This window comes from Peromyscus californicus, unplaced genomic scaffold, assembly GCF_007827085.1.
Source record: "Peromyscus californicus insignis strain IS unplaced genomic scaffold, ASM782708v3 Scaffold_20__1_contigs__length_68692818, whole genome shotgun sequence".
In the NCBI taxonomy this organism is placed as follows: domain Eukaryota; kingdom Metazoa; phylum Chordata; class Mammalia; order Rodentia; family Cricetidae; genus Peromyscus; species Peromyscus californicus.
This window is the reverse complement of record NW_026294503.1, coordinates 41,102,117-41,119,031: the sequence shown is the minus strand read 5'-3', so window position 1 is coordinate 41,119,031 and position 16,915 is coordinate 41,102,117. Positions and strand designations below refer to the sequence as shown.

At 51.3% G+C, this 16,915-nt stretch overlaps 1 protein-coding gene and 1 non-coding gene across 2 annotated transcripts in view; both read left to right on the top strand.

Annotated features, from left to right (window-relative positions):
- The first annotated feature begins 7,148 nt into the window (after positions 1 to 7,148).
- Positions 7,149 to 7,252, top strand: LOC128117288 (U6 spliceosomal RNA). The gene has a single exon (XR_008220770.1). It is a non-coding gene; the product is annotated as a U6 spliceosomal RNA (small nuclear RNA).
- A 7,874-nt stretch (positions 7,253 to 15,126) lies between these two features.
- Plec (plectin) overlaps positions 15,127 to 16,915 on the top strand; it is a 36,278-nt gene continuing 34,489 nt past the window's right edge. Inside the window, 1 exon segment of the mRNA XM_052748090.1 lies at positions 15,127 to 15,909. Coding sequence (XP_052604050.1) covers positions 15,369 to 15,909 — 541 coding nt within the window. The 5' untranslated portion in view covers positions 15,127 to 15,368.

Sequence of the window (16,915 nt, the reverse complement as noted above, 5' to 3'; positions counted from 1 at the left end):
GCTTACACACATGTGAGTGTGCATATATGTGTCAGGAGTGCTTGTTGAAGCCAGAGAACAATTTTCACAATTTCCAGTTGCTGAATCTAACATCATCAATCTGTCTTTTTTATTTTTTGGTTTTTTGAAAACAGGGTTTCTTTTCTGTGTAGCCCTGGCCATCCTGGAACTCACTCTGTAGACCAGGCTGGCCTCAAACTCAGAGATCCACCTGCCTCTGCTTCCCAGCTGTCAGTCTGTCTTTATTTGAGTCTGTTGATAGCAACTTTGGGCAAATTAGTTTTAACTATTTAATTTAATAATAAAAATAATTATTATTGAAGCCTGGAGTGGTGGCACATGCCTTTAATCCCAGCACTTGGGAGGCAGAGGCAGGTGGATCTCTTAGTTCAAGGCCAGCCAGTTCCAGGACAGCCGGGGCTACACAAGAAACCTTGTCTCAAAAAAAAAAAAGATAGTTATGATTATTATTACTTGAGATGGGGTCTGACTATGTCTCCCATTCTGGTCTCAAACTCCTGTGCTCAAACGATCCGCCTCAGCTGAAACTGTGTGTACCACAGTTCCTGCCCAGAATCGTCTTGCAAATTTGCCAGTTTTCATTCTGTGACCTTTGGATTTTATGCTGTGGTTTGAATGGCTTTCTTTTGTTAAAAAACAAAACTGTGGGCTGGAGACATGGCTCACTGGTCGAGAGTCCTTGCTGCTTTTCTAGAGGAGCCGACTTTGGTTTGCAGCACCCACATCTTGAGACTCACAATAATAGCCTGTAGCTCCAGCTCCAGGAAAACGCAACATCCTCTTCTGGCACCTGCACACATGTGTTGCATACACACAGTGACACACACACATACACAGGAATAAAATAGAAACAAAAATAATACCACATACATCTGTTTATTTTCTACCTTTAACTTGTTTGGAATTTTGGGGGATGCTGAAATATGTAAGAGGCTTCAGGGTCTGGGTGTGTGTTCACAGGCAACAAAGAATATTTTAAACATCTTTTCTCCCATCAAACTCAGCTTCCTGAGAGCAGGGTCCATGGCTTGCTGCATCTCTGCATCCCTGAGCCAAGCCCCCCCACCCCCCGGTTGCTGGGCATGGCAGGTGGACTCTGAGCTGGAGCCCACAGCACCCCACCTTCCGGAGTGACTCCTTAGTTCTTCTAAGAAGCTGCTGAGGTGGCAGTGGAGATAGAGAGCAGGTGGGTGGAGGTAGCACGTCCGCGTTAGGGAAAGTAGAATGGTAGGTTGGCATTGGGTGTGTACAGCTGACCCTAAGATAAGGATGTGTATAGAGAGCCAAGATGCTGAGAAATACTGTATTGGGCTTGACTGAGAACAGACCTGTTTCCTAAGACCCTCCAAGTCAAGGGACTGGGCATATGCAGAACACTAGGCAAGGAGGAGAGGGCTATCTGGGCATGAGGGGTGTGTGTGTGTGTGTGTGTGTGTGTGTGTGTGTGTGTGTGTGTGTGTGTGTTTTGTTCTTTTTGATACAGGGTCTCTGTGTAGCCTGGAAATCCTTTATGTAGACTAGGCTTGCCTGCCTGTCTTTGCCTGCCTAGTGCTTGAATTAAAAGCCGGCGCCACCACATCCACTTTGAGCACCAAGTCCTAAGAGGAAGCAGAATCAGAAAGAGTGCCTGGGAGCAACGGATGAGGAGCCACAGGGACCTCTGCCAGATTCTTTAGGGGTACAGTCAGATTCCAGGCACTAAGGGATGTGTGGGAGACTGTTGGGAGTGGAAGCTGGTGGAAGATGACAGTGCTCCCCGTGTGGCTTGGGATACAGGCCTTTATGGTTCTTCATTCCTGACCTCTCTGTGGGGCTTGGGCCCTGGTTTAGTTATGGAAGCATCCTCTAAGTTGGAGTTAGCTGTTGTCTGTTCTTTCTTTCTTTCTTTCTTTCTTTCTTTCTTTCTTTCTTTCTTTCTTTCTTTCTTTCTCTCTCTCTCTCTCTCTCTCTCTCTCTCTCTCTCTCTCCCTCCCTCCCTTCCTACCTTCCTTCCTTCCTTCTTTTTCTTTTCTTCCCCCCAAGACAGGGTTTCTCTGTGTATCTCTGGCTGCCCTGGAACTCACTCTGTAGACCAGGCTAGCCTCAAACTCGGAGATTCACCTGCCTCCGCCTCCCGAGAGCTGGAATTAAAGGCATGCGCCACCACTGCCTGGCTATTGCCTTTCTCTGAGGGGAGGCATCCTTGCTTTGACTGGGTTTACCACCCTGTTCCTGCTTCTAGCATCTTGGAAGTCTAGCACTTCTGTGTCCTTCCATCTTTGTCCCTTTAGTCCAGACTGGCAGGGTTGCTATGGCACAGCATTTTCATAAATCTGTGTCTTCCTTCTGTGTCACAGAGAGCCAGGCTGCTAACCAAGAGTGCCTGCCACAGGGCTTTTCTAGATAATCTCTTTCCTCCTGACTCTGCAGAGGTAGTTGAATGGACTCATGAGTCACACATAGGCAAAAGGCTATCTAGTCACACATGTGGCTTTCTTTCCAGAGCATCCTGTCCAGACAGTGACATTTCCAATGTCGGCATCTTTTTGCAAACTGAGTAGCCTGTGAATTTCCCAAATCACCAATGCTGGTTCCTTTTTGCTTAACAGCTCCTTCCTCAATTTCTTTTTCTTCCTGACTTTTAAGATGAGCCACAAGAAGCAGCTGAGCTATAACTGCTTGGAAACTGTTTCAGCTAAAAATCCATGTTTGTTGCCTACAAATTCTGCACCCAACAGTGGAACACAGTCCAGTCGACTTTGGCCGCTTCAAGACAAGGATAACCTCGCTTCTAGTATCTGAAAATATGTTTTCTTCATTTATTTCTTCCTGTATCTCTGTCTCTCTGTCTCTGTCTCTCTCTGTCTCTCTCTGTCTCTCTGTCTCTCCTCTCTCAGGACAGGGTTTCTCTGTGTAGCCCTGGCTGTCCTGGAACTGGCCCTATAGAACAGGCTAGCCTTGAACTCAAAGATCTACCTGCCTCTTTCTCCTTCTTTACAGGATCTTACTATGTATTCCTAGCAGGCCTGGAACTCACTATATAGATCACCATGGCCTTGAACTCATAGAAATTAGAAATTGATCTGCCTCTGCCTTTGATGTGCTGGGATTAAAGACCTCCCCCTCCCTCCCTCCCTCCCTCCCTCCCTCCCTCCCTCCCTCCCTCCCTCCCTTCCTGTCTTAGTTACTGTTCTATTGCTGTGAATAGACACCACAACAAGGCAACTTAGGGCTTACAGTTTCAGAGGGTTAGAGTCCATGACCATCATGGCAGGTACCATGGCAACAGGCAGGCATGTCACTGGATCAGTAGCTAAGAGCTTACATCCTGATCTGAAGAAAGAGAGAAAGAGATTAGGCTTGTTGTGGCCTTTAGAAACCTCAATGCCCACCCCAGTGACACACCTCCTCCAATAAGGCCACACCCCCTAATCCTTCCCAAACAGTTCCACTAACTGGGGAGCAAATATCCAAGCATGTGAGCCTATATGGGCCATTCTCATTCAACCCTCCACACCTCTCTTTCCTTTTTTTTGAAGAGGGGTCTCATGTATCCCAGACTTAACTTCAGCTCACCATGTAGCCAGAGATGACTTTGTACTTTTGATACTCCTGCCTTCAATTCCCTGGTGCTGGATTGCAGCCATGTGTCACCACTGCCACTGTGCCTAGTTTATGAGATGTTGGGGATCAAACCCTGGGTTTCGTGCATGCTAGGCAAGCACCCTTCCAACTCACTCACATGATCCCACCAGTAACATCTTTAAGCTTCTTGCTATTCCTCCTTCTCCTCCTTCTCTTAAATGTTGGTCTCACTGTACTGCCTGGGATAGCTTGAAACTCCTTGGCTCAAGCAATCGTCCTATCTTGGCCTTCAAAGTAGCTGGGATGGGGCCCTACCATGTGACACGACACCCTCTTTCATCCTCCATGTTCCTAACAGCGACTAGGTAAGGCAGTCCTAGACTTTTTCGCTCATATGCCTCAAAATTCTCCAGTTTCTGTCTGTTACCTAATTTTAAAGCCATTTCCACATTTTGATGTTGTTTTGTTGAGACGGGGTCTCTCTATGTAGCCCTTGCTGACCTGGAACTGGCTATGTGGACCAGGCTGGCCTCAAACTCAGAGATCCGCCTGCCTCTGCTTCCTAAATGCTGGGATTAAAGATGTGCACCACCATGCCTGGCCTCCATTTCCACATTTTCAGATATCTGTGACACATCACCCCATACCTTGTAATAATATCTGCGTTTATTTCCTTGATCATTTTAGACCACAGCAGGCCAGAAGCCCAGCACCCAAGCACTGTGGGCGCTTCCTCTGGAGGCGCTTGGGAAAGCCCTGCCCGCCCTTGGCTCTGACTGTATCCTTCTAAGTCTCTGCCTCTGTGTTTTCCCTCTTCTGTGTCTCCTAAGGACACTGGTCCTTAGACCTGGGACCACCTAAATAATCCAGGACGACCTCATTTTGGGGTCTTAATTAGATCTGTCTCCAAGTAAGTTCACATTTACGAATTTCAGGGACATAGATGTATGTGTTGGGGGTCTGCCATTTTATTCCCTCTTCAAATTGTCCTCTAGTGTTTGATTGATGTAAAACTTAGGCATGTTTTCTTTGTGTTTTTTTTTTAAACCATGCCGGCCCCATGTTTTTTATTGTGCTTTATACTGACTTTATACTGTAGTGTTATGAAGTATTTTAGACCTTTGTAATGATTTTTTAGCAACTAGGTTTTTTGTTTGTTTGTTTGTTTGTTTGTTTGTTTTACATGTATAAGTGTTTTGCCCGAATGTGTGTATGTCTGTCTGTGCATCACTTGCATGCCTGGTGCCCTTGGAGGCTAGAAGAAGGTGCCAGTTCCTCTTGAACTGGGGTTACAGATGGTTGGGAGCTATCATGTGGGTTCTGGGAATAGAACATGGGTTCTCTGGAAGATCAGTGAATGTGCTTAACCACTGAGCCTTCTTTGTAACCCAGCCAACTAAGGCTGGGTTTCTCTAAAGAAGGTACCCAGTGAACTGTAGCAGCTCATTCATTCATTCATTCATTCATTCATTCATTCATTCATTATGTTTTGAGACAGGATTTCTCCATGTATCCCTGGCTGTTCTGGAACTCTGAAGACCAAGCTAGCCTCAAACTCAGAGGTCTGCCTGCCCCTGCCTCCTGGCTTTTCTTTTTTTAAAAATAGATCCTCCCCCACCCCCAGATTATTTTATGTGTATGAGTGTTTGTATGTATGGGTACCCCCTGGAATTGGAGTTACAGATGGTTGTGAGTAACCACGAGGGTTTTGGGAACTGAACTTGGGTCCAATGCAAGAACAACAAGTATTCTCAACTGCTGAGCCATCTCTCCAGCACTGACCTTTGTAAATGTTTGAGACAGGGTTTTTCTGCATAACAGCCCTGACTGTCCTGGAACTCACTGTGTAGACCAGGCTGGCCTCGAACTCACAGAGATCTGCCTGCCTCTTCCTCCCGAATGCTGGGATTAAAGACATGGACTACTACACCTAGCTGATGTACACCTGACTGACCTTTGTAACTTTTTAATGATAGAATATGAATAGCTTTCTGTGACATTAATTACATTGTCATACTCCTATGTTTATTAATTATTAATAATAAAATATGGTAATGTCCTAGGTTTGTTTTACATTGCTAACAAAATGCATGCAAATGAGTATTTTACACATGATCTTAGAAGTAATTGAGAGTGGCTTATTATTAACTTATTTTTGGATTTTTCAAGACTGGGTTCTCTGTGTAGCCCTGACTATCCTGGAACTCGCTCTGTAGACCAGGCTGGCCTTGAACTCAGGGATCTGCCTGCTTTTGCCTCCCAACGCCTGGCGAGACTGGATATTTTAGTAAAGAAGCTTATTTAGCTTGAGGTGTTGGAGATTGAAAGTCTACAACCAGATGACGGCATCCGGTTGGCCTCTTGTGAGGAGGGAGGGACTTTGGGCTGCACTAGAGTAAGTGGCATCATGTGGGAGAGCTAATGACTGTGGAAGAGAGATCCTGGGAAGGTCCAGGCTCATTGAGAACAATCCGCTCTGGCAAGCACTAATCTTGTCCCTTGAGAGACAGCACCCCTGTGAGGCAACAGTAATCCTTCTTAAACAGCTGGTTATTTCTCTTAGGGTTTGCTGCTCCCATCCGTTTACCTTGAGGAGTTAAGCCTCAGCGTGAGTTTTGGTGGGGACAAACCACATCCAAACCATAGCGGTGAACACATCTGATTAAACCATTTCCTTCTCCTAGAACATTGAGGTTATGATTAGTTTTTTTTTTAATTATAAACTGCTATAGGTTGGATGGTTGACATGGTAAAGGTACTTATTCCCAAGTCTGATGACCCGAATTTGTCCCCAGGACCCACATGGTGGAAGGAGAGAACGGACTTCTACAGGTTGTCCTCTGACCTCCACTGCACTGCCACATGCACACAACAGACAGACAGACAAATAGTTTAATTTTCTCATTTTCAAAATGTAGGGTTTATTTACACCGAACTGCAATGATCATGTTGGTAAAAGTCCGAAAGTCTGGACTTCTGAGACTTGTTGATGAGGAGACAGCAAATAGCTGAGTGGAAGTGTCAGTCAGAAGCAATATGTATACGAGCAGGAGAGAAGAGCCACCCTCCTGTGTGCCCACTGAGGGAGCAGGTGGATGCCTTTTACCTATGGATGTGTGGGGCTGATGGAAGGGCCAGGGTTGAAGCATGTACATCAGATGTCACCCTTTTACATTAGAAGGCAGAGAATGAAGATTGTGTTAGGGCTTACTTGATTATTTCCATAAGGAAACTGTAGGAATGAGCAGGAAGTGGTTGTATTTACACTGTGTTTGGGTTCATGAAGGGACTGGATGGGAGGAGGCCTTTAATTCTCTACTTTGAATATTTATGTGACCCCCTCCCCCCTTTTTTCCCCCTGAGACAGCGACTCTAGCCCGGGCTGGACTCAAACTCTCCATGTAGCTGGGGATGACCTTGATCAACATGTTTTTTTAAAAACCCTCCTCCCCCACCAACCCCTGTTGCTGAGGATCGAATCCGGCTGGGGTCTGTGTGTGCTGGGCAGATGCTCCGCCACTGAGCTGCATTCCCAACCCTCTGTCCAACTAAGTTTCGGCCACTTGCTCAGGCAGCACATATGCTGAATTTGGAATGACACAGAGCATATTAACATGACCCCTGCACAAAGTATGATGCTCAAATTCAGGAAGTGTTCCATATTAAACAATAAGCACATTTTAAAATAATTTCTAAGATGTTTGCTGGTATTGCAATTGATTCTCCCTAGGAGTACCAGAGAGAGTGGATTTCTACCTCTCCAACATCCAGTGTTAACAGTTTCAAAGATATATGTATCCTTACCATTACATAAGTGAACAGGTGAGGTAAATATTAACAGAGTCTCCCTGAACCAGCAAGTGGGTCCACCAGAACCATAGTTAGTGTTTGTTCCTAGGCAGCTTACTGAGCATAGTATCTGGGAAGTTGGACAGCTGCATTCTGAATGGGGTTTGTTGACTCACACTTAGTTGGGTGTGGTGGTGCATGCCTTTTTTAATACCAGCCCTCTAGAGGCAGAGGCAGGTGGATTTCTGTGAGTTCCTGGCCAGCCAAAGATACACAGTGAGACACTGGCACGTCTTGGGTCTTTGTTTTTTTTTTTTTCATTTTTTGAGACAGAATCTCACATAACCGAGGCTGCCTCAAACTCGTTTATGTAGCTGCGCATGACCTTAAATTCTGACCTCCTGATTATCAGGATTATATAGGCATGAGTCACTGCACCAGACTCTTGGGGCTTTTGAAAATGTATTTGCAGCCCACAGTCCAGTGAACTCTGACTTATTTTCGGCAGGGATGGGTTGAGTTTGTTTGTGTGCTAAGAGGAGCAATAGAGGGTACAGAGGGCTTTGCTGGGTCCTGATGCTAGGGTAACAGCCATACTTGTCTCTCTCCCTTTGCTCTCTCACACCCTCTTTCCCACAACCTCCCATAACCTCCCATAGTCATTGCCAGTGGGGAAACATCTGGGACTGCCTTTGTGATTTCAAAGGGACATTATCCTCATATTAATAACATACATCTTTCCTAGTTTACTGGTCCCTTTTTAAATCTCAAGATGGCAGCCAGGCTGGACTCAAACTCACAATCCTCTTGCCTCAACCTTTGGGTGCTGGGATTGCAGATTTGGGTTACCATGCCTAGTGTACTGGACCGTGTATTGTGGTGGTGGTAGTGGTGGTATGTACTTGTATGTGAGTGAGTGTGTGTGTGTGTGTTGGCCAGAGTTCAGTTTGCAGTGTCTTCCTCTGTTGATTTCACTCTACCTTATTCTTGAGACAGGGTCTCTTACTTATCAGGAGCTTGCCTTTTAGACTAGTCTGGCTGGCCGGTGAGTCCACGGTATATTCCTTTCTCCACCCACCCAGTGCTGGGATTGTAGATGGGCCGTAGTGCCTGGCTCATCTGGGACCTAGGGATCTGAACTGAGGTCCTCATTCCTGCATTTACCCACTAACCCCCATCTCCGGCCCTTTAGAAAATGATAGGTTTTTTGTTGTTGTTGTTGTTGTTTGTTTGTTTGCTTGTTTTTTCAAGATTGGGCTTCTCTGTGTAGTCCTCACTGTCCTGGAACTTGCTCTGTAGACCAGGCTGGCCTTGAACTTGGAGATCCACCTGCCTCTCTAGTGCTGGGATTAAAGGCGTGTGCCACCACCTGGCCTGAAAAAAAAAGATAATTTTTTAATCAAATGAGTTGTTAGAGGAGAGGTTCGTAGCTGGCGGTAGAGCCCTTGGCCGGCGTGTGTGAGGCCCTGGTGTCTGTCTCCAGCACATCAAACTCACAAGGAAAGCAAGCCAAGAAACAAATGAGCTGACTGTGCTTTAGAGACTGTCTGCGGGTTTTTAAATTTTTTAAACATTTATTTTATTTTAGCCGGGCATAAAGCATGTGGTGGCCCATGCTTTTAATCCCGCCACTCAGGAGATAGAGGCAGTGGAATCTCTGAGTTCGAGGCCAGCCTGGGCTACAGAGTGAGTTCCAGGACAGCCAGGGATACAGCTCCACAGAGAAACCCTTTCTCAAAAAAAACAAAAACAAAAACAAAACAAAACTAAATTGTTTTATTTTGTGTGTATGAGTGTTTGGCCTGCATGTATGTCTCTGCACTGTGTGCCTGATGCCTGAAGAGGCCAGAAAAGGTGCCAGATCTTCTGGAAATGGGGTTTACAGATGGTTAGGAGCAGCTTCGTGGTACTGGGAATCCAACTTGGTTCCTCTGGAAGAGCAACCAATGCTCTTAATTGATGAGCTATCTCTCCAGCCCCATTCTTTTGTTTAAAAAAAATTTTATTTTATTTTACGTGTATGTATGTACACCATGTGCATACAGTACCTGTGGAAGCCAGAAAAGGCAATGGATCTCTTGGAACTGGAGTTACAGATGGCTGTGAGCTGCCCCGTGGGTGCTGGGAAGCAAATCCAGGTCTTTGTAAGAGCAGGAAATGCTCTTACCCACTGAGCCAAGCCCTCCCCCAGATTATTTTCCTCAGTTCAGTGGTAAAGTAAGCAGTAAGTGGTGGAGGTCCTTGGAAATCTATCTTCCCTGGGGCTGGAGAGATGGCTCAGAGGTTAAGAACACTGGCTGCTCTTTCAGAGGTCCTGAGTTCAATTCCCAGCACCCATATGGTGGCTCACAACCATCTGTAATGAGATCTGATGCCCTCTTCTAAATAAATAAATCTTTAAAAAAATAAATAAATCTTCCCTGGACTCGAAACGTCCACTTCTTCATTAGGCCCATGTTTGCTTGGTGACACCTTAAGGGGGTGAACAGAAGAGGGGTCAGGTGCCATGAAACACACAGGAAGGCCTTTCTGCAGAGGCCTGGAGATGGTGTTTTACTGAGTCTGGTATCCTGGGGTGGAAGGTATCCACTGACATGATTGACAGCTGTCATCGATCACCCTGCACAGGATCCACTGGGCTACTCCCCACCAACATAGTCCACAACCCGTGAGCCCCAACAGGAAGGCTGCCATTGCGGACAGACAGGGTTGACGATGGGCACCTTGAGGGGAGCGCCAGCCTGAGGTTGAAACCAGCCTGTTTCAGAACCAAAGGGGAAGGCCCAAGGCCTCAGGGCGTTGTGCAGGATGGGTGGAGGCAGGATTGGACCAGGGATTCCCCCTTGGATTGGGCACGCAGCAAAGCTTGCTAGGGTCACAGGGCATGTTGGAGGAAGGGTTGCTCTATGTGCGGAGCAGAGGATCTGGCTTGAGCTGGATCCTGGGTCCTCAGGGTGTTCATTCCTTTCTCAGTATTGTCAGAGAACCTCAAGAGGACTTGGCTTTGTGTGTCCCTAGGCCGGATGACATGATGGATGGGGCCCTTAGTCACCACGGGAGTGGCGTATGGCCAGACTGCCTCTCCTCTGAAGATAGCCAGAACAAGGTGGAGGTCGTGGGTTTCCTGCCGTGCCCCATGCTGAAGAGCCCAGCCGCAGTCAGTGTCCTGTTGCTTTACAAACCCTATTGCTTTGTCAGTAAAACTTGTCTGTAATCCACGGTTGATTGCCAGGGAATCTGGGCAGTGAGGCAGGGAAAAAGCTGAGCACTGTGGCGAGGGCCCAGATGATGCTCCTCATCAAACAAAGATGGAGAAACAGGCATCCTGCTTTTGTGCTGCCACCAGGCTTCCTCCCCAAGGCCATCTCTCCTGCCCCCAGGCCGGTCTGCTTCCCCAGCCTGGAGATCTGCGGGTTCTCGGGGCTGGAGGGGTGGCTCAGCTGTTAAGAGCAGAAGACCCGGCTTCAAAACAAGGTGGACAGCTTCTGAAAAACACCTGAGTTTGCCTGTAAGTCTGCATACACTCCACATGCACAGACACAAGACACAGACACAGACACACACACACACACACACACACACACACACACACACACACACATGAATTGTTTACATGTAGACTGAATCTCTGCTTGTCCAAGTACAACTTAGTAAAAAGTAGAAATTTAGGTGGGAGTATTTAAAAATTTTTTTTTCCCTTCAGACAGAGTTTCTCTGTGTAGCTCTGACTGTCCTGGAACTCCCTTTGTAGACCAGGCTGGCCTCAAACTCAGAGATCCACCTTCCTCTGCCTCCTGAGTGCTGGGATTAAAGGCATACACTACCATGTACGGTGAAAATCGTGTTTTAATTCTTTACTATTTTCCCCACGTTTAGAAACTAGTAGACTGGCTGAGTCCCAAAGAGGGCAGGAATGGGGGCTGAGGGGTTCAAGAGCCAAATGGGACTGATACCTGTGTCTGTGGCCACCATCGCCCCTGTGCCATTTTCATGGCCTCCCTGGCTCTGACTTGACCCATAGTAGTAGGCCTGTCTGCAGAAAGATGGGTACTCTGAACCTGAGAGGCCAGCAGAGGGTCTTGGGAGAGGACCAAAGAAGAGGGTAGACTTGAGTGGGACAGGAGACTGAGGGAGGCTGGAAACATCCTGTGGAGGTCACCTCTGACCCTCATTGTTTACCCAGCACAGAAGACCTAGGGTCCACCTGTTCTCTTGGTACTTCCTGTGGGACATGGAAAGAGGTAGAACTGATTTCCTGCCGGCCTGGCATCCTGTCCAGGATGCAGCCTGTTAGCAACAGTGTATTGCTGACCTCTGTGGTGGTTGGACCAGATCAGCTGTTGCCTGCTTCTTGGTGATGGTAGCAGTGCAGGAGCAGAGAGGACTGGACCCGACCCTGTGGCAGCGGAAGTGACAGCAAGTGGGCATACTGAAGGGCAGAGTCAGAAGACTTGGTGGAGCTGACTATGAGGGATAGTGACCCCAAAGTTGTGTCCTGAGCCACAGGGCAGGTGGGGGGGGGTGGGATTCCATAGAGCTGGGCAGACAGGGCATGACAAAACAGTCAAAGGCTGCGACATAGAAGCATCTTGAGCCTAGGATGGTGGAGTGACCAAGTATCACACTTGAAGAGATTGGATGGGACAGGACCTAGGGAAGGGGCACACTGCTGGTTGCCCTCCAGTTCCATCTGTGGGGCAAAGCTGGAGGTCTAGACTGTGTGTCCCCCGCAGGGAGCAGATAGGTGGCTGAGGCCCCAATGTGAGGGACCGGCCCTGTGCAGGTGCGACCTTCAGGCCAGTCATAGGATTCTCAGGTAGCAGAGGCCCTGGACGGTGGCGCTGGCCGTGCATACATACTTGGCTGCTGTCTGTTGTCTGGGTAGTCGGGCTGGACTTTCTTGGTTAGGAAGCTCATGCTGGCTGTGTAGAAGGGGAGGGGCAGGGGCAGTGTGGTGCATGGCCTGGAGCATGCGCTTTGGGCAGTAGTAGTGTCCTGAACATTGATTAGCAGAAGCCCCGCCTCCGGCTAGCAAGCCCTGCCCCGCACCTCCCAGCTCCTCCTTCAGGCTGCAGTGCTGGCCTTGAGCAGTGCGGTGCGGTGTGGTCCTGGACACAGTGGCTGCAGCACACCGTCCTCAGCCCCTAAGTGAAGACATGGACCCCTCGAGAGCCATCCAGCATGAGATCAGCTCCCTCAAAGGTACCGTCTGGAGGAGCCTGGCTCCCAGACACTCAGTGACCTCTGCCGGGCGCAACATCCCCACGGGTCAGGGTCAGCTGGTAACACCGAAAGGTGTGGCGCTGGAGATGGAGGACCCTAGGCTCGTGCCCTTCCGGGTTTCCTCCTAGGGCTGGGTGAGAGGAGCTCCTGCAGCAGCAGCCCTGCAGCCCTGCAGCCCTGCAGCCCTGCAGCGAGTACTGGGTTGGGCAGTGCTGACTGCAGCGGCAGTACCAGTGGGAGAGAGCAAGCAGTCAGCCTGGGCTCCCCGCCTTGGCCAGATGCCTCACAGATTGGGGTTTGAGCGGGCAGTGGAGGCCTGTGGGGACCTTCATGCCCAAGGCATTAGGCGCCAGACGGGCTGGCCCTGGGAAAGGCCACACTGTGGCTCTTTGTCCGGGGTTGGGGGGCTAGGGACTGCCCAAGGGCGCTGTCTGGTTGCTCTGGAAACCTAAAGGGGCCAGCCAGGGAGCGTGGCTGGGCTCTTTCAGTGCTGAATCAGCAACTTCTCACAGTGTTTCTGCAAGATAGGGTAGGGCACAGGGCGTCCTCCTAAGCCCAGGGACCCTGAAGACAAGCAGACCCGGCCCAGGGTTGTGTGTATGCCTGCGCACGTGGGAGCAGATGTGGGAGGACATGTTGTTCTAGGCTCCTCCCTGCGGTCTCACGCCTGCAGGTGCTCTGGCTGGGCGGGAGGGAGGAGACATTCCCTAACCCCTCACTCTGGTGCTGGGAGCTACTGCCCTCTCCTGCCTAGGGGTGGGATGGGGGTTGGTGGCTGGGTTGAGTGAGTTACTGTAAGGGCACCCACGTGGTCCTGGACCGAAGAGACTTCAGGTCCAAGGGCCCAGAGGACTTTAGATCTGGCTGGAGATCATTTGGGGGACGGTGGTGGGCTATATATTGGCTTGGTGGGCGTGAGGTTGGGGATTTGATGGAATTGGGGAATCATGTCAGGAAGATGGGGGGCAGTGTTGAGTGGGGATGGGGGTAAGTAAGTATAGGGTACTGGGGAGAGGTGTCTGAGGGACAAGCCAAGTGACTAGGAACTTGTCTGGACGTAGAGCTGGGTTGGCACTGGTCCGAAAACTAAAACACTGGTGTCAAGAGTCCCGAGGTGCTGCAGGGATGGCGGTGTGTGGTGGCTATACACTCTCGGTCATGCAGACCTGATTTAGGGCTGCCCCGCCCTCCCAGGGCTGGGCTCCGAGGGCCTGGCCCCCTTCCTGCCTTGGCCTGGCTAGGGGCGTGGTACTGGGAGAGCCCTGCGGCAGGGAGCTGGCTGAGCTGGCCCTCGGGGAGGGCTTTGGGAACTGTTGGCCAAGCCTTCAGAGTTTCCACCCGCCACCGGCCCTGCGTCTGTATGTTTGGAGTCTGCCGGGGCGCCATGGTGACAGCCCATAAACCCGCCCGTCCCACGTACTGCTTTGTTGGCTGCCTGCCTGCCGCTGGCCAGCGCCTCCCACCGCAGGATCCCCCACCCCCGCCCTATTTATAATCAGTTCCTGAGTTTGCAGGGCTTGGTGGGAATGGGTGTGTCCGCTGAGGGAGAGCCTTAGTGGATGGGGGTTTGGTGGGGCACAACCTGGAGAGCTGGGGTATTGGGTGGCACCCGGCACAGACCCTATCTGTGCTGTACCCTCAGTTGGCAGCCCTTAAGACATGTGAGAGAGTTCCTCTTCCTTTCACTTCGTCCCTGATGGTGTCCTCGTGTCCTCTCCCCAGCACCTGCCCCTCCGGCCACAAGTGGACACTCAGGCTGCCTGGGGGTAGGGAATTTTTAGATGACAAGGCCACCAAGCCTGGGGTGTCCGGGACTTGGTGACTTTGATTTCCTGTGGCAGCTGGGAGTCCCTGGCCTTTAACAGCTGTGCTGGAGGTGTGGGTGGATGGAGGCCTCACCCAGAGCGCTCCACCCTGAGCTCTCTTCAGAGGTCCTGGGCTGGAAAGTGGCTTTGTTTCTGTCCTGGCATGGGAGTGTTAAATTCTGTGGTCGTTTGGAGATCGGAGCACTGTCCCTTTCTTTTTCTGATGACAGCAGGGGTGGTGCCTGCAGCCAGCTGTCTGCGTGTTCCGGCTGCTGCTCCTGCTCTTCTTCAGGTCTCTGCCCCCCTTCCCCCCCCCCCCCCCACACCCCAGGTTCCTCTCCCCTTGGACTCTTCCGGTTTTCCAGTTCAGGCCATCCGTCCTTTCAGATAGCTGTGAACCAATGACCCCCAGAGATCACAATCTTGGGGGGGTGTCCTTGCCATGAGGGACCCCCCTGCTCTCTCTGCTCCCCTTTTCCTGCCCATTCTGTCATCTTTGGGGGATGATTCTTGGTCCATGTTAGACCCCACCCTGCCCTTCACAGTCTTGGGAAGCTTGAAGAAGTGCTTTAGAAACTGATGTCATCTCCGACATGGGAGCTATATGTGACCCGTGAGGGGAGGGGCAGCTTATTGGTGCCCCTCACTCTTGGAGGGGCCCTGCCAGTTGTGGGTGGGAGGGGCCGGCCCTGCTGCTGAGTCAGAGGGGGCCGGCCTAGGCGTCCTGGAGGGCGGGCAGGCGGGAGGCTCAGACAGGCAGGCTTGCCGACAGGAATTCACAGAGCCAGGCACTGGAGCCACACTGCCCCTGAGCCTGCGCCCGCCCCGTGTGCTTAGAACCGGAGCCTGCTTGCCTACTTGCCAGTGGCCCCTGCCACGTCCTGTGCCAAAGGTGCCTCATCAGCCTCCTGGCTGTGTCCCACCTGCTGCCTTCACACTGTGCTGACCGGCAGGCTTCCAGCAGCCATGGTGGCAGGCATGCTCATGCCGTTGGACCAACTGCGGGCCATCTATGAGGTGCTCTTTCGTGAGGGGGTTATGGTGGCCAAGAAGGACCGGCGGCCCCGCAGCCTGCACCCCCATGTGCCCGGCGTCACCAATCTACAGGTCATGCGTGCCATGGCCTCACTGCGAGCCCGGGGCCTGGTGCGGGAGACCTTTGCCTGGCGCCACTTCTACTGGTACCTGACCAACGAGGGCATTGACCACCTGCGCCAGTACCTACACCTGCCGCCAGAGATCGTGCCTGCCTCTCTGCAGCGGGTGCGCCGCCCCGTCGCCATGGTGATGCCGGCGCGACGTCGCTCCCCCCACGTGCAGACCATGCAAGGTCCCCTGAGCTGCCCACCAAAGCGGGGTCCTCTGCCAGCTGAGGACCCTGTCCGTGAGGAGCGGAAGGTCTACCGCAGGAAGGAGCCTGAGGAGGGGGCGCCTGAAACCCCTATGGTGTCCGCCACCACCGTGGGGACCCTGGCCAGGCCAGGCCCGGAGCCTGCCCCAGCCACAGGTCAGCTGCATTCCGGCTCTAGGCCGAGAGGGGTGGGAAGGGACCGTGGGTGTTTCTGGTGCCCGGGCTTAAGTCTGGTGGGCTTCTGGTGGGCAGCACAAGGTGTGCGTATGGGTTCTGTTCATGTTTCAGCAGGTGGCGCCCTTTCCGCCCGAGGGTGCTGGGTGTTCTAGCCAATGGACCCACGTGGCTTGTACCCTCCAGGCAAATCCTGGTGGGGGCGGGGCCTGCAGGCCCAAAGATTGGCAGGACCAGCTGTTGGCATAGTCCTGTTTGTACCCCTCTCAGGCACTGTCCTTGCCCTCACCCCCACCTCTTCCTCTCCCCGCCCCGGTGGCCGTTGGAGGTCCCTCTTTTCAGAAGTGGGCGTGTATAGAAGAGCTGCTGGCATGGAACTGGCCCAGGCAAAGCACTTGTCCATTGAGGCTTGGGTCTGGAATAACACAGAGGGCCCCCATGACTGGGTGCCTGGCCTGCTAGGAGCTGGCCATGATCTGGAGGTGGAGTGGTTCTAGGTGGGATGGGAAGAAGGGCAGAGGCCAGACAGCAGCATTGCCTAGGAGGGCAGAGGCCAGGGCATGGCTCAGTCTGTGGTCTAGGTGAGTTGTTTTTCCCAGATCTTAGAGGATGGGACAAGACCCCATTAGCCCAGGGCCTACCAGAAACCACTCCCTCTGTCCTTAAGCCCTTATACCATCAGGACATGGATAGACCTATGTGTTCTATGCGTGAGGCTTGTGCAGGCTCTCCTGAGACACATTGTCCTTTGTGCCCGCGGAGGGCATCCCAGGACCCCCCAGGATCATCCGTGTAATGATGTAGGCAGGCACCAGAAGGGCCTGGTGTCCACCTCCCTCTTCGTTTCTTCGTGTGTGGGGAGGGGCTTGTTTTCCAGGAGTCAGGAAGGGAATCTAGAGTGAAGGGTCGAGCTTACATTGGGCACAGCTGCCTGAGCAGACGCCTCAGTTCAGGCCTTTCTGGGTTGGACTTCTATGGCTTGTTGGGA